This window comes from Anolis carolinensis, chromosome 1 (assembly GCF_035594765.1).
Source record: "Anolis carolinensis isolate JA03-04 chromosome 1, rAnoCar3.1.pri, whole genome shotgun sequence".
Taxonomy (NCBI): Eukaryota; Metazoa; Chordata; class Lepidosauria; order Squamata; family Dactyloidae; genus Anolis; species Anolis carolinensis.
In genome coordinates this window covers 217754054-217781278 of record NC_085841.1, presented here as the reverse complement: position 1 = coordinate 217781278, position 27225 = coordinate 217754054, and the positions used below count along the sequence as shown (strand labels likewise).

At 41.3% G+C, this 27225-nt stretch overlaps 1 protein-coding gene across 6 annotated transcripts in view; it reads left to right on the top strand.

Annotated features, from left to right (window-relative positions):
* Nucleotides 1-688: 688 nt before the first annotated feature.
* The window catches only part of slc4a10 (solute carrier family 4 member 10), a 251477-nt gene continuing 224940 nt past the window's right edge, over nt 689-27225 (top strand). For all 6 annotated transcript variants that reach the window (XM_016996740.2, XM_008118989.3, XM_008118986.3 and 3 more), the window contains exon 1: nt 689-941. In XM_016996740.2, the coding sequence (XP_016852229.2) occupies nt 894-941 (48 nt within the window). In that variant the 5' untranslated portion in view covers nt 689-893. The remainder of the gene's footprint in view (nt 942-27225) is intronic.

The window sequence follows — 27225 nt, the reverse complement described above, 5'->3', positions numbered from 1 at the left end:
AATTGGCCACCTTGATTAGCATTGAAAAGCCCTGCAGCTTCAAAGCCTGGGGGAAATCCTTTGTTGGGAGGTGTTTTTTTTTCTTTCTTTCGTGTCAGGAGCAACTTGAGTCGCCTCTGGAGTGAGAGAATTGGCCGTCTGCAAGGACGTTGCCCAGGGGAGGCCCGGATGTTGTTGTTTTTTTGGATGCTTTTACGATCCTTGTGGGAGGCTTCTCGCATGGAGCTGGAGCTGATAGAGGGAGCTCATCCGCGCTTTCCCCGAGTGGGATTCGAACCCGGCAGCTTTCAGGTCTGCAACCCAACCTTCAAGTCGCGAGGCTTTAAGTCCACTACGCCATCGGGGGCTCTGATTGTTTCTTGTTTGGAATTCCCCTGTTGCTCTTTATTTACTGTCCCGATTTTAAGAGTTTCCCCCCCAGGTAGGAAGCAGCCAGGCTTCGAAGCGGCAAGGCTATCCAATGCTGGCCAAGTGCAACATTCAGAGAGTTCTTTCTTTCTCCCAGGCTGAGCTCCCGCGCGGGGTGCCCCATCCCGAGTGGCGCCACCTTCCTCAAGGTAGAGCGGGTTTTACCGGGGAGGCTCCTCCTCCTTTTGCTCCTCTCCTTCCTCCTGCGCCACCAGGACTACCGCGGGAGGGGCAAGCAAGAGAGGCGCCCCCTTTTGCCACTGCTCCGAAGGGCCTCTCTCTCTTTCTCTCCCCAAAACCGGGGGCGGCCTCGAGGGAAGGAGCCGCGGAGAGCCATGTGACTCGCCGGGGAGCCCGGCCGCGCGGTGTTCTTGCCTCCTGCTTCAGAGCCACCTGATCCGAATACTAAGCGAGCAGCAAGCAGAGCCGGGCAGTGCGGCCAAAACTGAGGAGACTCGAGACACACACACACAGAGACAGCGAAGATGGAGATCAAGGACCAAGGCGCGCAGATGGAGCCGCTGCTGCCCACGGTGAGGGAAGGAAAATTGGGGCTGGTGTGTGTGTGTGTGTTTGTATGTATGCGTGCCTATTGGGGAAGACGACGCACTCAGGCTTCCCCCCGCACTGCATCCAAGACAGGCACGCAACCGGGTTCGAGATATGCGCAGCGTGGTGCTTCCTCGGCCAGAGGACGCGGTGGAATATGGGTGGGAGTCAGGCCCAAGGAGGGGGGGGGCAGCTAAGCGAGAAAGGAAGGGATGGAGAGAGAAGACAGGGATGCAGGAGCCACTGCCTGCATGGCTTTACCTCCTTTGGAGATGTCAGGATGTGGCACCACGTCTCTCCCCTCTTCCCCATTTGTGCCAGCCTCCGCACATGTCTCTCTCTCTGTCTCGCTCTGTCGCACTGGGGGATCTTCTTGCTGCATGCTGGGGATTTCTCCGCTTTCTAATTGCTGGCTTTGGTTTCCATGCAAAGAGGGAATGCTGGGCTTCTCCTTCCCATCCACAACTAAGGGCTTTCTCTCCCACATGAGTAATAGTGTGGGCTGGCTCTCCTCATCCCCTCTCTCTTATTTCTGTTTCCAAACCAAGTAAGATTTGGTCAAGCTTCCCCCCCCCCCTCACTTGAGAAACTGCAAGTTGCTTCTGGTGTGAGAGAACTGGCTTTCTGCAAGGACGTTGCCCAAGAGATGCCCAGATGTTTGATTTTTTAACCATCCTTATAAGTGCGTTAAAGCACTGAGCTGGAGACCAAAAGGTCCCAGGTTCAAACCCCAGGAGTGGCGTGAGCGGCAACTGTTAGCTCCAGTGCCTGCCAACCTAGCAGTTCGAAAACATGCCAATGTGAGTAGGAAGGTAACAGCGCTCCATGCAGTCATGCCGGCCATGTGACCTTGGAGGTGTCTACGGACAACGCTGGCACTTCGGCCTAGAAATGGAGATGAGCACCAACCCCCAGAGTCGGTCACGACTGGACTTAACATCAGGGGAAACCTTTAATTCTACCTTATAGGACAGAAGGGCAGCTCTACCTTCCACCTTGTGTTCTCCATCCTCCTCCTCTGGAATTAAAAATGAGGAAAGGTAACAGTGCTCCATGCAGTCATGCTGGCCAAATGACTTTGGAGGTGTCTACGGACAATGCCGGCTCTTCGGCTTAGAAATGGAGATGAGCACCAACCCCCAGAGTCAGAGATGACTGGTCTTAACGTCAGGGGAAACCTTTACCTTTACCTTTTTTTGGCTGCCAGTACAGGCAAGCAACCTACCCACACAAGTTACATTCAGTATTGGCCAAAGCTTCCACATTGCAGTGGTCCAGTTTTGATGTAATTAAGACAAAAATGAAGGAGTCCTGGTAGCGCAGTGTGTTAAAGCGCTGAGCTGCTGAACTTGCAGACAGAAAGGTCCCAGGTTCGACTCCGGGGAGCGGAGTGAGCGCCCGCTGTTAGCTCCAGCTTCTGCCAACCTAGCAGTTCGAAAACAATAGCCCCCCGTGGCGGAGTGGGCTAAAGCCTTGTGACTTGAAGGTTGGGTTGCTGACCTGAAGGCTGCCAGGTTCGAATCCCACCTGGGGAGAGCGCGGACATGATAGTAGCCTCTCACAAGGATGGTAAAAACATCAAAACATCCAGGCATCCCCTGGGCAACGTCCTTGCAGACGGCCAATTCTCTCACACCAGAAGCAACTCAGGTTGCTCCTGACATGGGAAAAAAAAGTTCGAAAACATGCAAATGTGAGTAGATCAATAGGTACCACTCTGGCGGGAAGGTAACAGCGCTCCATGCAGTCATGCTGGCCACATGACATTGGAGGTGTCTATGGACAACACCAGCTCTTTGGCCTAGAAATGGAGATGAGCACCAACCCACAGAGTCGGACACAACTGGACTTACCTTTTATGGGAGGCTTCTCTCATGTACCCACATGGAGCTGATAGAGGGAGCTCATTCGCGCTCTCCCTGGGTTGGATTTGAACCGGCAACCTTCAGGTCAGCAATCCAACCTTCATGTCATCAGTCCTGCCAGCACAAGGGTTTCACCTACTGTGCCACTGGGAGCTCCTCTTCTAAAGCTGAGAGTGTGTGACTTGCCCAAGGTCATCCAATGGGTTTCCAAGCAAGGATTCAAACCCTGTTCTCCAGAGTTTTAGACCATTTTTGGAGCCCTCCGATGGGACAATGGGTTAAACCCTTGTGCTGGCAAGACAGCTGACCGATAGGTTGGTGGTTCGAATGTGTGCAGAGTGGGTGAGCTCCCTTTGTCAGCTCTAGCTCCCCATACGGGGACATGAGAGAAGCCTCCCACAAGGCGGGTAAAATAGCCAATTCACTCACACCAGAAGCAGCTTGTAGTTTCTCAAGTCGCTCCTGACACACAAAAACAATCCAATGGGTTTTCGTGCCCGAGCAAGGATTCAAACCCTATTCTCCAGAGTTTTAGTCCAAGTCTCAATGGCTCCCTGTATCATGCTGGCACTCTCTCTTACAGACATGCAAACTGGAATTCACTCCTGCTCCTTTGGGCTTAGTACCAAAAGGGTTACAAATCAGTTTTTGGTCAACTTTAGATTTGATTTGGTTACTTGGGGTGCTGATTCAGAAAATTGCATTGGATAGACCACATTAGTTCCAGTTTCTGATACAGAACATATTCCATCCAGTAGTCGCCATCTGTTTGCCCACAGAAAACCATATTTAATAATCTAGAGCTGATGTAGTCTATCCAATGCAATGTTCTGAATCAGCACCCCAAATAAACCCAGGAACAGGCCTAAAAACAAAGACACCAAGGCACCCCCAGTTCCAGGTGCCACATGGAAGGGGCTCTGTCCGGGGGGGGGGGGCAGGGAGAGAAGAGGAGGAGAAGCAGCAGTCAGGAGGCTTGTTGTCGTGCCTTTCATGGGTACAGTTTCTCCCCTCCCAACATCCCTGTTTCCTTGGCACTATAAGAGGGTCCCGCAAGACCAGTCATTGCAATGGTATAGTAACAGTGAGGCTGCAGACCATGTTTTAGTTCTTGGGAACCACTGGTGATCCACGGACCACAGGTTGGGAACCACTGCCATAGATACAGAGCATTGAACTATCCCACTCTTTTGTTCTGGTGATTCTTTTCCACACACAAACACATGGAGATAGGAATACTGCGGCAGATTCTCACTCAAACATAGATGCTACCTGCATGTAGAGGCTGTTTGCTGTTCTTTCACCAGCCAGCCGCAGATAGAGGTGAAACGTCAGGAGAAAATGCTGTTAGAATATGGCCATACATCACAGAAACCATACATCAGTTTCCCCATTTTCCTTTCTTGGAAAATTCCTTCCTTCCTTCCTTCCTTCCTCCCTTCCTTCCTCCCTCCCTCCCTCCCTCCCTCCCTCCCTCCCTCCCTCCCTCCCTTCCTTCCTTCCTTCCTTCCTTCCTTCCTGAAAGAGGCTGTGTTAACTAGACTTGTATGTTGAAGTTCTGTGTATATACAAACACTTAAGAACACACACACACTACTCTGGAGTATTTCTAACACATGGCAATACTTTCCAAATGGAAATGGTAGAGATGTGTTGCCCTCACCCATCCTTTTGAAAAGGGAGCCTAGAGGACAATGCATTAGTTCGCTGAACTTTTGTAGAACTTTGAACTGATGCCTGCCCGCTATTATACAGACACAACAGCATCTGTACGCTGAAAAACCAAAAGGGCTTCATCTGTGTCCTTCTTTTCTAACAACTGAGAAATCAAGATGGGTTATCTCATTCCTTTTGCGCAGTATGGCATAGAAATCACTCTATTTTTTTTATGGAGATCCAGTTTACCGGAGGAAAAAGTCCAATAAGATGGAACAGTGGCAGTTTAAAGATCTTTGTCATGTCTAACGTGGCATCTTTTCAGGTTGTTGTGGACTACACAATTCCCATAATCACTGATCACTGGTTATATTGGCTGGAGATGTGGAGAGTTGTCATTGGTACTGGTCTGTGGCATACTACATGCGTGTGTGATAGGAAGATAAGAGATAGAAAATTCCTCTTAATCAAGTTATCTTTGCTTTGGTTTCCTACCTGTAAGGTTCACATATTTCCTACATGCGTTATCATCATTTGATTTCATAAGTCATATTGTGACTTCAGTTATAGACTGTGATTTGGCTCACTATCTTATTCAAGTTGAGGAAATTTGGTTTAGAGTCTCCAAAATTTCAAATTATCACAAGATTTGTATTGAATTGTACAGTTTAGTGAAAAAACAGTTGTGCATTCATATAGATAACAAGATTTTTAGTTCCCATCTAAACGGTGTAATGGGTTATTTGGCATGTACACATTAGAAAGCTGATGTTTCCTATGTGGACCCTCTTATCAAAAGGAAAATAAGATGCTAAATTGATGACGTGAAGTTGCCAAAGCTAAAAATTGGAAGAAGAGGTAGATGAAAGAGATGATGGTATGTGAGAATATGAGTGTTTATGTGTGTAAGTGTAAACCTAAAAACCCGAAAGGAACCAGATCCTGTCTGATCTTGGAAGCCAAGAAAGGTCAATCCTGGTTATTTCTTGGTTGAGAGACCATTAATGAATACTGGCTACTGTAGACTGCAGTTTAAAGAAGGAATTGACAAAATTATCTGAGTATTCATTGTCTGAGACAACTCTATGAAATTCAGAGACTCGCAATATAACAGAGAGGAAAGCAATTTGTGTATATTGTGCTTATTATGTATGTAAAGTACTGCTCTGTGGCATACTACATGTGTGTGTGTGATAGGAAGATAAGGGATAGAAAATTCTATTAGTTATCTTTGCTATGGTTCCCTACCAACCGTAAGGTTCACATATTTCCTACCTTCTTAATCATCATTTGGTTTCATAAGTCATATTGTGACTTCAGTTGTAGCCTGTGATTTGGCTCACTGTCTTATTCAAGGTGATCTCATCTGCCTTTTGAGATCTGTGTGGATTTTATAGCCTTTGATGATAATTTAATAAGAGAGGACCACATTCAACAGTTGCAAGACATACTGTCTTGGCTTTATCTCTTCACTCCTTCCTTAGGGTAGTAGGGCAAAAATAATGAGAGATTGCATTGTGTGCCTAGTAAACTTCTTTGAACCATTGTATACATAAGGAAGATAAAGATATAGGTAATGTGGGCATTTTTAACATAATTATCAGTGCTCAAGGATTACTGAGAGAAAGAATATATGAGAAGTGTTTTTAAAACTTTAAAACTTGAAATACTTACATTCTAGAATCTTAGTGCAGCTAATTTTATAGTTTCTTCCAAGAGTTCACACAATCTATTGAATTTTCTTTTTTAAAAAACTTAACAAAACAAGGTTCAAACACCCTTGGCTAAATGGCAGAGTAATAATAATAATAATAATCATCATCATCATAATGCTGTAAGAAAATCACACAGACAGACTACAAACAGATGCAAACTATGTGGTCCAAATGATTCATTGGAACTTATGCCTCAAATACCACCTCCCAGCAGTAAAGAACTGGTGGGATCACAAACCTGCAAAAGTATTGGAGAATGAGCATGCAAAGATACTGTGGGACTTCCGAATCCAGACTGACAAAGTTCTGGAACACAACACACCAGACATCACAGTTGTGGAAAGGAAAAAGGTTTGGATCATTGATGTCGCCATCCCAGGTGACAGTCGCATTGACGAAAAGCAACAGGAAAAACTCAGCCGCTATCAGGACCTCAAGATTGAACTTCAAAGACTCTGGCAGAAACCAGTGCAGGTGGTCCCGGTGGTGATGGGCACACTGGGTGCCATGCCAAAAGATCTCAGCCAGCATTTGGAAACAGTAGACATTGACAAAATCACGTTCTGCCAACTGCAAAAGGCCACCCTGCTGGGATCTGCACGCATCATCCGAAAATACATCACACAGTCCTAGACACTTGGGAAGTGTTCGACTTGTGATTTTGTGATACGAAATCCAGCATGTCTATCTTGTTTGCTGTGTCATAATAAAATAATAATACATTTATCCAACAAACGGGCCGGCAGAAAGTTGGATAAGCAAATATGTTGGATAATAAGGGGGGGATTAAGGAAAAGCCTATTAAACATCAAATTAGGTTATGATTTTACAAATTAAGCACCAAAACATCATGTTTAACAACACATTTGACAGAAAAAGTAGTTCAATACACAGTAATGCTACATAGTAATTACTGTATTTACGAATTTAGTATCAAAACATCACAATGTATTCAAAACATTGACTACAAAAACATTGACTACTAAAAGGAAATAATGCCTGGCTGCTCACTGGAGGGAAGAATATTAGAGGCAAAGATGAAGTACACAAGAATGGCCATCAGACTGGAAAAAATCAACTTATATACACCCATACTAAAAATGGGAAATGTACAATGGCTCAAGATTCTGCAAGACAGACTCCAGCAATACATGGAGCAAGAGTTCCCAGCTTTGTTCAGAAAAGGTAGAGGAACGAGAGACCAAATAATGGAGGAAGGCAGGGAGTTTCAGAAAAACATCTATTTTTGTTTTATTGACTATTCTAAAGCCTTTAATTGTGTGGATCATAATAAATTGTGACAAGTTCTTGGTGGTCTGGGAATACCAAGTCACCTTGTCTGTCTTCTGAGGAATCTGTATAACACCCAAGTAACAAGAACAGACTATGGATCAACAGACTGGTTCAAGATTGGGAAAGGAGTATGGCAGGGTTGGATCTGCTCACCCTACTTATTCAACTTGTATGCAGAACACATTATGCGACCTGCGGGGCTTGATGAATCCAAGGCTGGAGGTAAAATTGCTGTAAGAAATATTAACAACCTTAAACATGCAGATGATACCACTTTGATGGCTGAAAGCGAGGAGGAGCTGAGGAGCCTTCTAACCAAGGTGAAAGAAGAAACTGCCGAAACTGGGTTGCAGTTAAACATCAAGAAAACCAAGATTATGCAACCAGACTGATCGATAACTGGCAAATAGAGGAAGAAAACGTGGAGACAGAGACAGACTTTGTATTTCTAGGGACGAAGATTACTGCAGAGTGCAGGAAATCAGAAGACGCTTACTTCTTGGGAGATAGACTATAAGGAAGGCTGAGCGAAGGAAGATAAGACGCTTTTGAACTGTGGTGTTAGAGGAAAATTCTGAGAGTGTCTTGAACCACAAAAAGATCAAACCAATCCATACTCCAGGAAATAATTCCTGGCTGCTCACTGGAGGGAAGGATATTAGAGGCAAAGATGAAGTACCTTGGCCACATAATGAGAAGACAGGAAATCTGGAAGAAGATAATGGTGCTGGGGGAAATGGAAGGAAAAAAGAAGAGAGGCCGACCAAGGGCAAGATGGATGGTATCCTTGAAGTGGCTGATTCAACCTTAAAGGAGCTGGGGGTAGCCATGGCCGACAGGGAACTCTGGCGTGGGCTGGTCCATGAGGTCACGAAGATTCGGAAGCAACTAAACAAATAAACATACAATATCTCAGGGCCACAGATCTTCCAGCCTTACCTTAAAATTAGGCTCAGAAGATTGAAGTAAAGGATTCTGTGGTCCACTCTTCACTGCCACACTGCAAGCCAAGGAAAGACAGGCAAAGGGTTTTATAAACTATTTCCTCCCATTTCACATTGGAAAAGAGGAAGACTGCATCTTTCCTCCACACCACTTTCAGTCAAAAAGGCTCAGGCAAAGAGCTTCACGAAGCATTGCCCTTTATCCCAGTGTGAACCAAAACATGTCAAGCAAGGGGCTCCAAAACACACTTCATTCCATTGGAGTGAAGAAAACAGCTGAAACCTTCTGTAAGTCACTCTACCATGCCACAGCACAAAGTAAATCTACAATACTGTATATTATAATCATGTACAAGTCAATATGGTACATTAGTTGAGGGCAGGGACTGGGACAAAGCATATGGATTTTGATGTGGCTCATGGCTAAGTCAAGGGTGGTTCTGCAGAGAGGAGAAAGCACCAGTCCCAACTTAGGAGGCCAGCTGCCATTTCCCCACCCAATTATTTAAAAATGGCCAAAAGCAGCACCAGAGTGGAGAGAGTTGATGGAATTGGTTGTTCTTTTAGGTCATACTAAGTTTTTGGAGCCCCCGGTGGCGCAGCGGATTAAACCGGTGTGCTACTGAACTTGTTAACTGAAAGGTTGGCGGTTTGAATCTGGGAAGCGGGGTGAGCTCCCATTGTTAGCCCCAGCTTCTGCCAACCTAGCAGATTGAAAACATGCAAATGTGATTAGATCAATAGATACCACTTCAGCGGGAAGGTAACAGTGCTCCATGCAGTCATGACGGCCACATGACCTTGGAGGTGCCTACGGACAATGCCGGCTCTTCGGCTTAGAAATTGCAATGAACACAACCCCCCAAAGTCGGACATGGCTAGACTTAATGTCAGGGGAAAATGTTTACCTTTACCTTAAATTTTTGCCTTTCTCCATTCCATTGGTGAAAGGCCTTTCACCATTCTACTACAGGAGCTGCAGTAGCGCAGTGGGTTAAACCTTTGTGCCAACTGGACTGCTGACCTGAAAGTTAGTGATTCAAATCTGTGAGATGGGGTGAGCTCCTATCTGTCAGCTCAAGCTTGCAGGGACATGAGAGCAGGATGATAACACATCTGGGCATCCCCTGGGCAACGTCTCTGTAGACAACCAATTCTCTCACAGCAGAAGCAATTTGCAGTATGTTCTCACATCACTTCTGAGACTATTAAAAAACAGTTCTACTCAAATGAGGGCATAGTTTATTGTTTGTTAAGAATTAAGGTACGGAAATCACATTGATCTGTGGAAAAGTCAACCCAATTATTTTGGGTTGCTTTTTTTAAAAACAAAATCGTTTAGAATTGTACATGAGTATATGTGGTGGGGTCCTGGATAAACTTTGGATGGTGTTACACAATGGAAAAGTGGTCAAAATACATTTTTCTTGTGATTGCACTCTTGGGAGAAAACCACTATACATAAAAGCGTTCCAGTATGTGCTCTTCAATACATGTTCAATGCAGAATACATCCCCTCATATTCATCAACTGTAGAATGTATCTCTAGATGGTCAGAGGTGAATAGTGTTGATTCCACCACTTTCGTGTACTACTGCAAGTGACATGTGAGCATTTTTTGGACATTTCCTGTCAACCAATGATTCCATGGCAACTATTTCAAATGAATGTGATTTTAATTGCCTGTGATTTATCTTGGAAATGAGGTTTCCAGGGTTGAGTAGATACAGCACTTATATCTAGACTGTTTGCTTTTCCCTTGTTCCAGTGGTATCTAAATTAAATTTGGAAGAGAAGGAAGAGCTTTTGAAAGTCCTAGAGGGAAGGCGAACAAAGAAAGGAAAGCCATGTAGGACCATAAAATAAATTCTGAATCCATTCTAAAAGCCATAGTTGGGCAGTACCCTTTATTAGGGTTAGTCTGTCTAAGTCAGTGGTTCTCAACCTGGGGTCCCCAGATGTTTTTGGACTTCAACTCCCAGAAATCCTAACAGCTGGTAAATTCTGGGAGTTGTAGGCCAAAAACATCTGGAGACCCCAGGATGAGAACCTGGTCTAGGTGTTAAGAGTAGACAAAAGAGACTAGATGTTGTAGTCACCAAGACTCAAGTCCGTCACAATATCAAGATGGAATATAGGGATTGCCACCTTCATTGGATTTATTTTCGATGCAAGTTACACCCCAGCACTCCTGAGGGAAAAAATACAGTGGCTAATGGTTCATTTTGCAAACTATACAATTGGAGATTTTGTCCCTCCATCCTGTTATCTCACAGCAATCATCTTTAAGTGAACAGAACATATTAGTATGGAAACAATCATTTTCACATTGTCTCTCCAATAACGTTGTGGTATCTCTCCAGGTAATGCATGTTTCTGCAGTCTATCTGCCATATTGCTTCACTTGGTCCTGGCTTCTTATCCATGGTTACACTATGTAGCACATTTGTGTTGTTTAATTTTTTCTTATTTCTATATGCAGTCTCAACTCTTTTTGAATGGAGGGGACTGCTGTAATTACAACCCACCATGATAGCACAATTGTGCAATTATGGTAAAACAAATCTAAAAGTAATAAAATGAAATTTGAGAAACTGTGTAAAACCTGTGCTGTTTCTGTACTCCTCTTTGTTGGGACTTTGTCCGAAGTGAAGTTAATTCCCTCTAATTGGGAATAGGGAAAGCATAGAGTAACCATATTTGCAGTGGAATGAAACAATTTTACCACAAACAGTAACAGTAATATTGGAGCCATTAACAGGTTTTCCCCATCAATGAAAAAATAACAATGTAACACAATGGAGCCCCGGTGGCGAAGTGTGTTAAATCACTGAGCTGCTGAACTTGCAGACCAAAAGGTCCCAGGTTCAAATCCCAGGAGCGGAGTGAGCGCCCGCTGTTGCTTCAGCTTCTGTCAACATAGCAGTTCGAAAACATGCCAATGTGAGTAGATATTACCGTTCCGGCAAGAAGGTAACGGCGCTCCATGCAGTCATGTCGGGCACATGGCCTTGGAGGTGTCTACGGACTATGGCTCTTCGGCTTAGAAATGGAGATGAGCACCAACCCCCAGAGTCAGACATGACTGGACTGAACGTCAGGGGAAAACCTTTACCTTTACCTTAAGACAATTCAACAGTTGAAGACACTCAGGCCCCTTTCACAGTGGTGGAGGCTCCTTCTTTGGAGGCTTTTAAGCAGAGGCTGGATGGCCATCTGTCAGGGGTACTTTGAATGCGATTTTTCTGCTTCTTGGCAGAATGGGATTGGACTGGATGGCCCATGAGGTCTCTTCCAACTCTATGATTCTATGATTCCACATTTTCTGCTTTGAACTGGAATATATGGCAGTGCGGCAGTGAGATAACCCAGTTCAGAGCAGATATTGTGGGATTTTCTGCCTGGATATTCTGGGTTATATGGCTGTGTGGAAGGGCCCTAAGTGTTGTGTGATACATTCCAGCTAAAGACACTATTATCCCAATTTAATTCTGATTTACCATCCTTGTGGCAGGTAGGACTCATAACAGTTGTCTCACATGCACACTTATTGAAAAGATGAATATGAAATATACCGAAAGTCTAAGACAGAGCCACACTAGCAGACTGTGGCACATGTCCTCTCCTTTCCCTGCCACCTCAACATACCTGTTTTCTAGCCAATTTCACTCCTTGTCATTAGTGGCCAGGGCACAATGGAGGAGAATGAGGGGCAGTCATCTGGCAACAAGAAGAAGATGGTATCTGTCTAGACAAGTGGTTCTCAAGCTGTGGGTCCCCAGATATTTTGGCCTTCAACTCCCAGAAATCCCAACAGCTGGTAAACTGGCTGGGATTTCTGGGAGTTGCAAGCCAAAACACCTGGGGACCCATAGGTTGAGAACCACTGTTCTAGATCTCTGGAGGAATCCTAGGAAATCCAGGACTTCCATAAACTGTAGATGAACTCCAAGAGGCCTTTCTGCAGGTGGGTGCAGAAATGGAGCTAGCCACCTATCTGTCTGCCATTGCATGGATGTGGGGAGTGTGCCCACCCAGAAAACAGGTAGGTGGCTCCATGAAAAAGTCATAGTAGATGAGAGAACATTCTCAACCTCTGAGGATGCCTGCCATAGATGTGGGCGAAACGTCAGGAGAGAATACTTCTAGAACATGGCCATACAGCCCGGAAAACATACAACAACCCTCATAGTAGACGGATGTACTGAATTCCTCCATCTACCACAGCAAAAAAGTACTTGGGTGTAATTTTCAGTTATGCCTTCATATTTTACTAACAGGATATCAGCTATCTCTAAATATTACATATTCAGGTAATGAAAGTAGATTAACAGCCTGTACCCTGATCATTTTCAGGAGTTACCATTTTCTCCTGCCAAATATATAGCGGGAGGGTATGTATTCTCTGCCTTTCTGTTGCAGAAACATCCAGTAGTGGTGATAAAATATATAAAATCCAAAACTAATAAAGTACAGCATGACATATGACAATATGAAGTAAGTCCAACACATTGCAACGTCAGGATATATTCCACTCTAATCTGTTTGACCCACTTCAAGAGAGGATGGAAGGAAAAAGTTCATAAGGGGCAAGTGGGATGTTTTGGTTGGAGAATTCCTAGCTGTAGATCTTTTCAGACTCCCTAATTTTCAGGGGGCAAAAAGTGGGGAGAAGTTCAGCTCGAGTTAATCATTCATATGGGAAGAAGTGATGGTCACATCAGGGTAGAGTCCTCTGTACCAATATAGGAATTTATTCTTATTGATTGAGTGTTCTGAACCATGTGCATTGAGAAGAAACCTGAATGGAAATAATAGCTTATTTTTAACATTTTCTTTAGTGCTATGTGCCTTCAATTTGACTTTGACCTATGGCAACCCTATCCCAAAATTTTCTTGGCAAGGTTTATTCAGAGAAGGTTTGCCTTCCTGTAAGGATGAGAGTGTGACTTACTCCAGGTCACCCAGTGGTCTTCCATGGAAAAATAAGGATTTTAATGCTGCTCTCCCAAGTCTAAGTCCAACAAGCAAATCACTACACTGTTTCCCACAGTGGCATCTGTATCCTAGGGATTTTCTTACAAGATTTATTGAGTCCGAGAAATTCTGACTTTCCCAAAGTCACCCAGAGGGTTTCCATGACTGAGTGGGATTTGTATTCTAATCTCTTATAGTGCTAGCTCAATGCTCACACCACATTGGATCTCATCTCTCTTATTAGTGGAACAATGTAAGATAAATCTATTGTTTTCTTTGTCTGCCCTGTATTATTATCTGGGCTCAGATAATGGCCAAGGTCTAATAATAATTTTTAATGTAGCACAACAATGTGCTAGCAAATTTATTATGGATAACACAATGGCATAAATGATTGTGGAAGAGAAACAAGGCTGTTTCATAAGTCACAATTAAAATCCTAAGATCAAACCTGGGGGCTTGTTTACACCATCAAAATAACCCAGCTGTAATTCATATCATTCAGCCCCTGATTCACCTTGTTAATGCCATACCTACCTATCATATACTGCACTGAAATAATATTGCTTTCCACAGCCCAATTTGAACCAGCATTGTTTTTGTCTCTTTACTTGTGAGTGAGAATTTTACCTGTGAGGAAGCCAGTGAAAGATCACTCCTTCACCCTTGGTTAGGTCATTGTTGAGCAGAGATTGTGACATTCAGAAAAAAATGAAGAGACATATAACATTAAAAAGCATACTAACAACATACTAAGACTAGGTATTGAAATGGTAATGCTTTCCATCCCTACAGTCTGCCCCAGCCCCCACTCTCTTGAAGCCATCCTGAACTAGATTATACACATATTGCAAAACAACAGATATTGCAACAGAATGAATTTGGGGGTGTTGGGTGATTTCTGGGCTGTATGGCTATATTCTAGCAGCATTTTCTCCTGATGTTTCCCTGCATCTGTGGCTGGTATCTTCATAGGAATGAATATTCCTGGAAGCTGCCAAGCAAGGTTTATTACTTTAAAAGAGGTGCTTTCACTGTTAAAGGGGTTGTTAGTTCTGTGTCAGGATTGAGGCAGCTATAAGGTGACTACAGTTTTTTTAAATAAGTGTAGACAAGCCCTGGGAGGCTAATTATTGCTTGTTTGTACAATCAGCAAACATCAGTAAGCAAAAAACAGACATAAAACTGTCCAATCACCTGCTGCTGGCTGTGCTGGAAGAAGAGAAGTGTGTGTGTGTGCTTCAGAGAGAGAAGAGATTATCTTTCTTTGACGTTGAGTAGTGAAAGTATTCATCTCCAGTGGACACACAACACAACACAGTTCATAGTAGAATTGTTTCATTCTTTTCGTTCTATTCTTTTTTCCCATCAATATACTGAAATATCCCCCCCCCCCCCCCCCCGTTCTGAGTTGTTTCTCAGAGCTTGTAAGAACTATACAACATCTGCTGGGGTTCTGATAAAGTTAGTTATGGCAGAACCTTATCTACTCTTTCTTCCACAATCCTCTTTCTCAGCCTTGAAAAAGAAGCTGACAACTCTGCTTCTAGGGTGCAGGTTGATTTTAGATCAAGGAATTACTCATGAGGGTTTGTTGTGGGACAACATTAACCAAAATTGACCTCCTTTCCTTCTTTCAGTGTGATTTTGACTGACCAGGCTAAATTTCACAATTTTCAAGCCTGGCACTAAAAAACTGAATTAATATTATTTTTTTTATCATGTCAGAAGTGAATTGAGAATACAGTTATAATGTATAAAAAGCCACAAAGTAAGTTAAAAACTTGGCATTATAGTAGATTTCCTTTGCTTAGAAGCTGGCCACTTCGAGTGCCTCTTGTGTCGCTGTAAGAAGGTCCTCCATTGTAATTGCGGTTGGACTAAGAATGCATTGTAGTAAGTGGTCTGTGATTTGTTCTTCTCCATACTCAAATGTTGTGGACACTTTGTAATCCCAGAGTTAGAAGTAGCCCTATGGATCATCAGGTCCAATACTTTGCTTAAAGATACTCAGCTACCCTGTCCAGCTGCTTTTTGAAGATGTCAAGAGAGGAAGACCCTACCACCTCTCTAGACCATTGGTTTCATTCCCAAACCGAACTCACTCAAGAAGTTCTTCTAATGTTCAATCAATATCTAGACTCCTGTCCTAGACCTAGTTCTACCTTCTGGGACAACAGAGAACAAATCCACATCTTTCTTTTGTGTCAGCCCTTTAGCTATTTAAATACTGCCACAGTGTCATCCAGTCTTCTGTTATCCAGGTTGAATATGCCCAACTCCTTCAATATTTCATCATATGTTTTATTCTCCATATGTCTTATAATCCCTATTGCCCTTTTCTGAAGTAAGTTCAATTTGTCTATATCCTTCTTAAAATAAAATATAGAATTTTCATTTGTCTTGTGTTCAATTTTATTTTATTATTTTCAGCCCAGTTTCTAGTTTATCAAGGACTTTTTGATTTATTTCTCTATCTCCCACTATATTGGCTATCCCTCCTTGTATAATCTGAAAATCTGAAAATTCCCTATATCCCATAATCTAGAGCAGGGCTTTTCCAACTTGCCAGCCCTTTTTACCCAAGACATTTTATGCGACCCCAGGTATAAAAGTATATAAAATAGGTATGCAGATCAAACATTTTAAAAAAATATCAGCAATAACTTAAAAGTACATTAAAATCAATTTGGCAGTTTTCTTTCTCCTCTTCCTCCACCGCTCTTGCATACTGTACTTTCTTTGCCTTTCTATATCTCTCCCCCTCTTCTCTCTCTTCTCCTCCTCCATTGTTGGGTAGTTTCTTTCTCTGTCATGGCCAGCTACCTCTAAAGGTCCTTCCACACAGCCATATAACCCAGAATATCAAGTTAGAAAATCCCACAATATCTGCTTTGGATTGGGTTATCTGAGTCCACACTGCCATACATCCCAGTTCAAAGCATATAAACTTGTGGGATTTTATTCAGCTGTGTAGAAGAGGCCTTGGTTTTGCAGATGTTTCCCATTTTGTTCTTCCATTGAATTATTTGTGATTATGCTTTTAGTAGTTCCTTTTTCATGAAATCTACCCATCATGAGTGTTTTGTCAATTAGCATATTTACTAATTTACTCATTATTCCTTAAAATATTTAAATATGCCAACATTTATCTGAAGATCTCAGGACAGCTTCCATGGGATTCTGCATAGTATTTCCCTGAACCTAAGAAAATCGACTTTTCTAAAATCCAATTCTGTTTTGACTGTACTCTGTTTTTGATTTCTGACACAACCATGTGTTCACTTCCCTCTAAAATTCCAGCTGCTTTGATCTATTGGTTAGGATCAAGGCCAGGTTTGCTGATCCTCTTCCTCTTTGAGTACTTTTTCCTATTTGCATCGAAAGTATGTTTAGTTCTGCGTAGACTGTACTTAAGATGTAGGTAGGTAAAGAGACTTCTTGCAAATAGACATTATTTTTTAAAAAATATCTATTCAAAGTTTTTTTATTTAACACATATATAAAAACTCATAGGTAAAATAGGTAGGGAAAAGAGGGGAGAGGGAAAGAAATGGAAATAGGAATGAAAATGAAGGTGGGGATATGGAATAGTAGGGTGAAATGAATAGGAAAAACTATCTTGGTGTCCCAATCGTCTTCTTTGTGTCACCATCTTCTTTAACACCTAAATCAATTTATTTCTTGATTATATTCTTCCCTCTTTCTTTTATTTTTAGATCTGAATCCTTCATTTATTTTTTTCTTATTATTCTAATAGTCTGTTTCACTCTACAGTGTTCCCTCACTACTACGCGGTTCACTTTTTGTGGATTCGCTGTTTCACGGTTTTTCAATAAACTCAAAAAAACTATTAAAAATTATAATTTTTTTAAGTTTACAGCCTAAGTAAGGGAGGAAGGAGAAGCCAAAGGGAGAGAAAAGGAGCCCAAGCAGCGACGGGAGGAGGAGGCGATTTATCAACACACGATTGGTTGATAAAGACTTAAAATAGTGTATAACTACTAAAACAATGTATAAATATTAAAATAAATGTAGTGTCCCTACTTCACGGATTTTCACTTATTGCGAGTAGTCCTGGAACCTAATCCCCACAATAAGCGAGGGAACAATTTATTGCAAAAACATATATTCCAAAAACAATTTCCAATCTGTTGGAGTCACGGGTCTCCCTGTGCTATCTTTCAGTAAAAAAGTCAACCAGTCAATTTCCATTATTTCCCATACTTTATCTTGACAGTGGTCTTTAGTTGGTATTTCATCTTATTTCCATTTCCTCGCATAGATCATTCTTGCTGCTATAGTCAAATATGTGAAAAGAATATCTTTATTTTCATCTAATCCAAAGTCTGAATTTGTTAATCCCAAAAGGAAGGATTCTGGCTTCAGCTGAATTTTTTAGAAGTATCTTCTGACATTATTCCTGTAGCATTATCCAATAGTTTCTTGCTTTATTGCAGGTCCACCACATGTGGTAAAAAGTTCCTTCTTGTGTATGATATTTCCAATACTTATTCTCTACATTTTTGTACATGACCCCCGATTTTTGTGGTGTCATGTACCATCGATAGAACATTTTATACCAGTTTTCTTTCCAACCAATTGCATACGTATACTTTAGTTTTTTGTTCCACATCCATTCCTATTCATTCAGTCTTATCAACTTTCCTATAGTTGTGGCCCATTTAATCATGCAGTCTTTTACCAGCTCATCTTTGGTGGACCATTCCGGTAATTTGCTATAAATTCTTACCACATTTTTCTTTCTTTCTGGATACTGATATCCCAAAAATGTCTTTATCACTGACGCCCAACTTCTTGTCTTTATTATAATATTATTTTAGCTGTAAATACTGGAACCATGAAATATTTTTATATTGTTGAGTTATTTTTTTCCTGTGGTTTCATATAAAAATTTCCCTCTTTCTTCTTTAATATTTTCCTATAAGTAGGCCATTTCGTCTAATCTAGTAATCATCTTTGGCAAATAGACATTCTTGGCCTCTAGACTGCATTTGTTGCAGTGGAATTTAAAAGTTCATTTTCAGGGCTACAAAACCAACACGTTTCCCCTCATCATCTTTATCTTATACAAGATTGAGGTCCCTTCTTTTTTAAAAAATTATTGTCTTGCCCTGGATTTCCCTGGTATAATATAAATGGTTTGTCCCAAAAATAATGAAAATGATTTTTTGTATGCACCGCAGAAAAGCCAAGAAAGGAAAGTGGGGTTGAAGTAAGTGTAGGGGGAAACTTAGGCCTCTAGTTTGATGTTCCTCAGTTGAGTCCACACCTATGTAGAAGGAAGTACTTTAGCAAAGTACATAGTAGTTTTTGTATCATGCCATGGGCAAAAATGCAGAGGGGTGTGGAGCAGTATCCTTCAACTTTAAGAACTCAATGCGGTTGTTCGTGTGAAGGCTGTTCTGAATGCTTCCCCACCCACCATACAGCCCTGACTTGACTTTCTGTTTCCATGGCAAATTCCATGGGGGTGTACTGTATTATTGAATAGGCATAAACTGATCAAGATTTGCCATCTGCAAGAAATATTCAAAAGTAATGATTTCAAAGATGTTAAATTAAAATGTAAATTCTTTTTCTTTTGTAAGTCTTTTGTTTCTCTTGTTTTGGGCAGCAGGGCATTATTTATTTATTTATTTATTTTATTTACAATATTTATATTTCACCCTTCTCACCCCAAAGGGGTCTCAGGGCAGATTACAATGCACATCTACATGACAAACATTCAATGTAATTAGACATACACAGACACACAGAGGCAATTGTAACATTTTCTGGCTTCCAGCTTTCATGAGGGTATACTCAATTCCGGCAACAGGGGGAGCTGCTATTTCACCGTCCACTTGTGACACCGAGTCCTTGAGGGTATTACTTTCTCATTCCTTTCTGTGCGCTGCTGGCAATTTTATGTTGTTGTAAATTAGTTAAATTAGTCTCCACGCATAAAGTGATACCTAAATTTCCTACTTGACAGATGTAACTTCCTTTCGGGCTGCTTAGGTTAACAGCGAGCTAGGCTATTAATGGCTGGGGGCTTAACCTGACCCGAGCTTCGATCTCATGACCTCTCAGTCAGTAGTGATTTATTGCAACTGGCTACTAACCAGCTGCACCACAGCCTGCCCTGTCCCAGTAGGAAAAACTATACAAAATTTCATGCCATTATATGATTTCCTCGCATTTCCTTTGTTACCATTACACCCCACAGTACCTTCAAGAAACTCAAAGCAGTATGTGCAGATTTCCTTCCTTCCTGTTGTATCCACTTCATTCTTACAGTAATCCAGGTTTTAACCAACTTTCAAGTCTGTTGTCTTTCCAGGGCAGTTCATAGCAAAAGAGTTGAGCTAGCTCAGACCAAAGGCCAATATAATCCAGTATCCTGTTTCTTACAGAAACCAACCAAAAGTAGATCTACATTATACAGTTATGTTAGTTTGATAATACTGCTTCAACTGTTATGGCTTCCTTCCATGGGAACAATTTATAGTTTGTTGAGGTACTTGGACTTGTCTTGTGGGAAGGTTCTGTGCCTATTCTGAAGAACTGCACTAGAACTATGTAGAAACAGAGAACTCTTCAGTCTGTCACCAAAATCCATATCTCAGGTTCTCAGAAGATGGACCCATGGCAATTGCAGTGGTATTGAATACCTGTCATTGTGTTGGGTAAATGCTCTTGTTCAGCAGCAATTGGAATTCAGTGGCTTCATAACTGGAAGATTATATACATCCCTTATGATGAGAAGGAGCCTTTGGTAATCATACCCTCTATGAATTCATACATACCTCTTTCAAAGCCACCCAAACTCTCACCAAAGGCTGTAAAACCTGAGTTAATTTTGTTTTATAATTTTTTTGCCAGTCGGTTTTTGCCAGATGCCCTCAAGTTCTATACTTATGAGCGGGAGGAAGCTTTCATTCTTTCCTCTTTCTTCATCTCATCAATCTTATCACATGCTGCTGATAGGTCTGAAGTAGGATTGAATCAAGTTTATCACACTCAGAACAAGTGCCTGCAAAAATAATCGGCAGTGCTACAAGATTTACCAAGAGAAACAGCAGTTAAACTGTATGAAATTTCAGAAGGCAAGTCAAATGTAAACATAATTACGTTTTTCTTGGACTACTTTTCACATTTATTATTTATCTAGTATATCTTGGTATAATTTAAGCTGATTTATCCAGTAATCTGATTCACCTTATACAACTTTCTGCTTAGTTATTTTGAAAGTTGGTCTGGTGACAGTAGGACAAAGCACACTCTGTCTCCATTATGGGTGGAGGAATAGTTGATTTATAATTAAGGGCCCTTCCAGACAGGTCCTATATCCCAGGATCTCATCCCAGGTTTTCTGCTTTAAACTGGATTATATGAGTAAGCATTTCCAGATAATCTGGGATAAAAAGTAAATCTGGGATCAGATCCTGGGATATAGGGCTTGTCTGGAACTGCCCAAAGGATCCTTCCACACAGTCATATAACCCAGAATATCAAGGCAGAAAATCCCACAATATCTGCTTTGAACTGGGTTATTTGAGTTGGTAGTGGTTGGAATACTATTTACAATTTTATGGGTTTTAATTATTCTATAACCCGCCTCATGCCACATGTAGAGGCGGGTAAGAAATAACATTATTATTATTATTATTATTATTATTTTATTGTATGACACAGCAAACAAGATAGACATGCTGGATTTCGTTTCACAAAATCACAAGTCGAACACATCATCATTATTATTATTATTATTATTATTATTATTTGAAACACAACAACATGAGTCCACAGCAGACCCTCTTCTGGCTGTTGTATTGGATCCTACGTCAGACACTTCCAAGTGTCTAGGGCTGTGTGATGTATCGGCGAATAATGCTTGCAGATCCCAGTAAGGTGGCCTTCTGCAGCTGGCAGGTGGTAATTTTGTCAGCCCTGATTGTGTTTAAGTGCAGGCCAAGGTCTTTAGGCACTGCACCCAGTGTGCCGATCACCACTGGGACCACTTTGTCTGGCTTGTGCCAGAGTCTTTGCAATTCGATCATTAAATCCTCATATTGTGTCAGCTTTTCCAGTTGATTTTCCTCAATCTTGCTGTCACCTGGGATTGCTACATCGATAATCCATACTTTGTTTTTTAACATGATTGTGAGGTCAGGAGTATTATTATTATTATTATTATTATTATTATTATTATTATTATTATTATTGGGGTTGCAAATGTGTAAGCACTGGAATGGTTGCACAATGAATCTTGCCCCAATTCCCACCTATTCAGTGGCTGCTGCTGCCATTGATGGCTATTTCCCTCCTTTGTTTGGGAAACAGCTAACTACTGTTCCTATCCCTTCTTGTGAGCAATCTCTAGTGCAGGGGTCCTCAAACTTTTTAAGCCGAGGGCCGGTCCACAATCCTTCAGACTGTTGAGGGGCCGGATTATCATTTGAAAAAAATACAAACAAATTCCGATGCACACTGCATATGTCTTATTTGTAGTGCAAAAACAACAACAACAACAACAACAACAACAACAACAATGAAAGAACAATACAATATTTAAAAACAATTTTAACCAACATACATTTATCAGGATTTCAATGGGAAGTGTGGTCCTGCTTCTGGCCAATGAGATAGTCAAGTTAATTAGGGTTGTTGTTGTTGTTGTTGTTGTTGTTGTTGTGTGCCTTCAAGTCATTTCAGACTTTGGGTGAGCCCAAGTCTAAAATGTATTTATTTATTTACTGCATTTATTTACTACATTTGTATCACACCCTTCTCACCCCAAAGGGGACTCAGAGTGGCTTACAAATTATATGTACATACAATATATTATATTATTAGCATAGCACAATATTAGCATTATATATGGGGCTGGGCTGTGGCGCAGCTGTTGAGCAGCTGCCTTAAATCACTCTGACCATGAGGTCATGAGTTCGAGGCCAGCCCGTGGCGGGGTGAGCACCTGTCAATAAAAAATAAAAAATAGCCCCTGCTCGTTGCTGACCTAGCAACCCGAAAGATAGTTGCATCTATCAAGTAGGAGATAAGGTACCACTTATAAGTGGGGAGGCAAGATTAACTAATTTACGACCTGGAATGAGGAAGTGCCGTCAGTGTGGATGATGAAGCAGCTGCTCCCCCCTGTGGCCAGAATCGAACATCCCCTCAGAAGAAGGTTAACTTGCCTCTGCGTGTGTCTCTCAGTCTCTGTTTGATGTGTTTATGGGCATGAATGTTTGCCCTATGTGTGTTATAATGTGATCCGCCCTGAGTCCCCTTCGGGGTGAGAAGGGCGGAATATAAATACTGTAAATAAATAAAAAATAAATAAATAAATATATTACTAATTGAACTATACCACTATACTGTAATATTATTAGTAATATTATATGTAATATAGAATATATAATTAATATTATTATATGGTATTATTATTAGTGTTATATTGTATTACATTATAATATTATTATCAATATTATATGTATATACAATATATTATATTATAAAACTGAGGGCGGGGGCCAGGTAAATGACCTCGGAGGGCCGCATCCGGCCCCCGGGCCTTAGTTTGGGGACCCCTGCTCTAGTGTGTCACACAGGAGTGGGTTTCTTGTTACAGTTTCCTTTGTGCTAGATTGTTTGTGCAAAGGGATGGTGGGACCAAACAGACCTCTGTCATTCACAGTGACTGCTATCCAGAAAGTGGAGACTGGGCGATTTTCACAATCTCACATGGCTCCCAAACTAGTGAACACAAAGCAGTTATAAATGTTTAATTCTAGGTTAATAATTTGAAACCGCTCAACAAGATTCTGGCCTTATAGTCAGATTTCCCAACTTGTCCAAAAGTTTGTCAATTCTGGCATATTAGGATGGCTAAGTCAAATTTGGGCAAGAAATTTCATTTCAGAGAGGCATTTTTGCTAATATCTAAATTTAAAAATCAAGTGAAAGCTTGCTCATAAGTTATAACTTATAAGTTTTACTAAAATGCTAGGGAATCTTTCAATACAAAAGTGGCAAAATAGGATATGATTCAGAAATTTTGGAACAAATTGTGTTGAAGGTTACAATCAACTTATATACAACATATAACTACTTGAAAGACAATTTATATGTGTGGTGGTGATTGACAGTGATAGAGTTTATGTCTTTATGAACTGGGTAGGAAAGAGGAGTAGGTAGGTAGGGATAGAGCAGTGATTCCCAACCTTTGGGCCTCCAGGTGTTTTGGACTTCAGCTCCGATAGTTCCCAACAGCTGGTAAGGTGACTAGGATTTCTGAGAGTTGAAATCCAAAACACCTGAGGGCCCAAAGATTGGGGACCACTGGGATAGCGGGATAAAAAAATATGATAGAAAATAAAAAAAGCCACAACACTGTGTTGCAGTCAATGTTGTATAAGTGCCACGAAAGCACTGTGATAGGTTTGCCTTAGATTGGTCATAAGTAGGAAACAACAATAGCAACCGTTTGTTGTCAAAGGCTTTCATGGCCAGAATCACTGGGTTGCTGTGAGTTGTCCAGGCTGTATGGCCATGTTTCAGAATAACAACTGTTTGTTTCACTATCCAAATAAGTATATTGCTTACATGTAGAATCTCTATCTTGTTAACCTTCATGCATCCCAAAACTGTCTCAAGACATTTATTTAAGATTTCCCTAGTCTCTCAGGTATTCATAATTGGAAAAGAGAGGTAGTGCATTTATCGTTAGCATACAAATGAAACTTCTGGATGATTTCTCCCAGCAGCTAACTATAGATGTATTTCCAGTCATTGCAGGCTCTCTTTTTACACAATCTTTCTTTACTCTCAAGAGCTTGGCTGTTCAGGAGCTCCACTGCAGTCAACATTTCCCTTGATGTGACATAAATATTCTGCTAGAGACTCTGGAAACATTCTTCCCAGAACTGCAGTTCCTGGCAGCATTTCTTTAAATGCTTCATAAAACAACCATTTTCACAGCTATGACTGTACAGAGATAGTTGCTGCATTCAGACAGAAAGCCAGGCAGTGAAATGAGACTGCCTTACACCAAGCAAAGGACTGGCCCATTTAGCTTAGTTTTTGCTGTAAAAGGGCAGCTGTCCTAGGAGAGATTTTTATCAATTCTGCTTGGAAATCCCATGAACAGCAACTTCCCATGTGTGTATTATGGTTTTTCCCAAACTATTCATTATTATTGGATGATATTCAGCATCTATGTACGTGGATATACATCTACAAAGTGACCATTGCCCATTGGTCCTGTTGTGTCATGAATGCCAATGCACATAGGGACAGTAGTTAGGACTGCCAGTGCACATTGATAGAGCACAATGTGCAGCTGGATATAGTAAAGGTAAAGGTTCCCCTGACGTCAAGGCCAGTCGTGTCCGACTCTGGGGGTTGGTGCTCATCTCCATTTCTAAGCCAAAGAACCGGCATTGTCCGTAGACACCTCCAAGGTCATGTGGCTGGCATGGAGCGCCGTTACCTTCCTGCCGGAGCGGTACCTATTGATCTACTCACATTTGCATGTTTTCGAACTGCTAGGTTGGCAGGAGCTGGAGCTAACAGCGGCACTCACTCCGCTCCCTGGATTTAAACCTGGGACCTTTTGGTCTGCAAGTTTAGCAGCTCAGCACTTTAACACACTGAGCCACCGGAGGCTCTGCAGCTGGATATACACCTTCACAATTCACTAGGAGGATTTTGTAGCACCTATACTACATAGTTGTGTATTCATAAACCTATACTACATCGACTGCAACATATTGTGACTTTTTTTAAAAAAAATTCTATCATTATTTTTCTCCCTCTATGCCTACTTACCCCTCTTTCCTACTCAGTTCATAAAAATATAGACTCTATCACCGTCAATCACTACCATGCATATAAATTGTATTTTGAACAGTTCAGAAGAGGGATTGGCTTTGTTTTCCTCTGAGGCTGGGAGAGTTTGAATTTCCCAAGGTAACCTAATGGATTTTCATGACTAACCAGAGATTCAGACCTTGTCCCCTGAGTTGTAATAATAATAACTACTTTATTTTTATACCCCGCCTCTATCTCCCCAAAGGGGACTCAGGGCAGCTTACATGGGGCCAAGCCCGAACAAAAACAATAGCAATATAGAACACAACAATAGACAAAAGACATGCACAATTATAAAAATTTAAACAGCCATTAAAAACAAATGACAAGAACTAATAAAAACGTGGATTAAAACGGAGAGGTTGTAAAAGTAGACTGGGTAAGGTTTACAATATAAATATTGTAAACACGAGGTGACTGATAAAATGCTGCAGGTTTCATCTAAACTATAGAATTAATGCAATCCGATGTCAAACTTCGTGGATTTTACAGTATAGTCCAGCACTTAAGCCACAATACCACACTGCCTCTCAGTGGAGAGATAGTTCAATCAAAGACCAGGTGAGCATCTTGGGAATTCTCCTGTTTTTGGTGTTAGTAGTAACTGGGCAAGCTGATTCATCAGTTATGTTTCTGAAGGGAGAAAACAGACTTTGCACAGTCATTTTTGTCTTAATTACATCAAAACTGTGGAGGTGATGCAGATATTTGACCTGAACGGGATCTTGTTAACAGCTTGTTTATTTTAACTTCTTTTGTACCGTTGTTGTATGTTGTATGTATGTCAATGTGTTAAATGTTTTGATACGGCTGATGAGCTAATCAATAAAACATGAAGTACATCAAAACTGGACCACTGCATTGTGGAAGCTTTGGCCAATACTGAATGTAACTTGTGTGGGTAGGTTGCTTGCCTGTACTGGCAACCAGTATCGTATCCTCCAATAATTCACAGATAAAACCAAGAGCTGTGTGATTAAACAATATCAGAGTGTGTAAAGATCACAGAGTGGAAGAGACCATCCAGTTCAACCTCCTATCAAGATGGTTTCAGTTATTAATAAGGAATAACAAGTATTATAGTCAAAGCTGCAGCAGTTTGCTTTTGCCTGAGCCTAATGGGGAAAGCAAGTCTTTGCCCTTTTTCTTTCCTGTTGTCTCTTCCTCTTCAATTGAGTTAACTGAGTGCAAGCCACTTTTCCATTTTAAATTCAGTTTGCTACAATTGAAATAAGCAACAAACAAAAGGGGGAAAATGAGAGGAGGAGAACGACACTAGGGCATTTTAAAAGTAGCTGAAAAAGTAGGATGACAGAATGCATCCCTGTCAAATCAGGACAGTTGGATGTGATGCAGTACAATTTTAGGGTTGATTCAGAGTGTCGGTTGTCGTCAAAACCATATTATATAACAAATGGGCTATTTACTTACAAGCCTGCCTAGTCCTTAAAGGACAGTTTCTGGGAACCTGCCCGTTGGACTCATTAGTAAATTTCATCAGACTGGTGAGCAGATGGGTTCATAGTGGTAGCTCCATTACTGTAGACCTCCATTTTATGATAAATTTACCCAATATTATCAGTGAGCATTTTGAACAGGTTTTAAATAATTGGTTATTTATTTTTTCTTTGATATGTTTAAAAACAGTCCAGGCAGTTAAAGGGAGAAGAATTTTGAAGGTGTTTTGGCTTTTTGTATAATCTTGTTGATTTGTCAATGATAAAATTGTAGGTACAGTAGAGTCTCACTTATCCAACATAAACGGGCCGGCAGAACGTTGGATAAGTGAATATGTTGGATAATAAGGAGAGATTAAGAAAAAGCCTATTAAACATCAAAATAGGTTATGATTTTACAAATTAAGCACCAAAACATCATGTTATACAACAAATTTGACAGAAAAAGTAGTTCAGTACGCAGTAATGCTATGTAGTAATT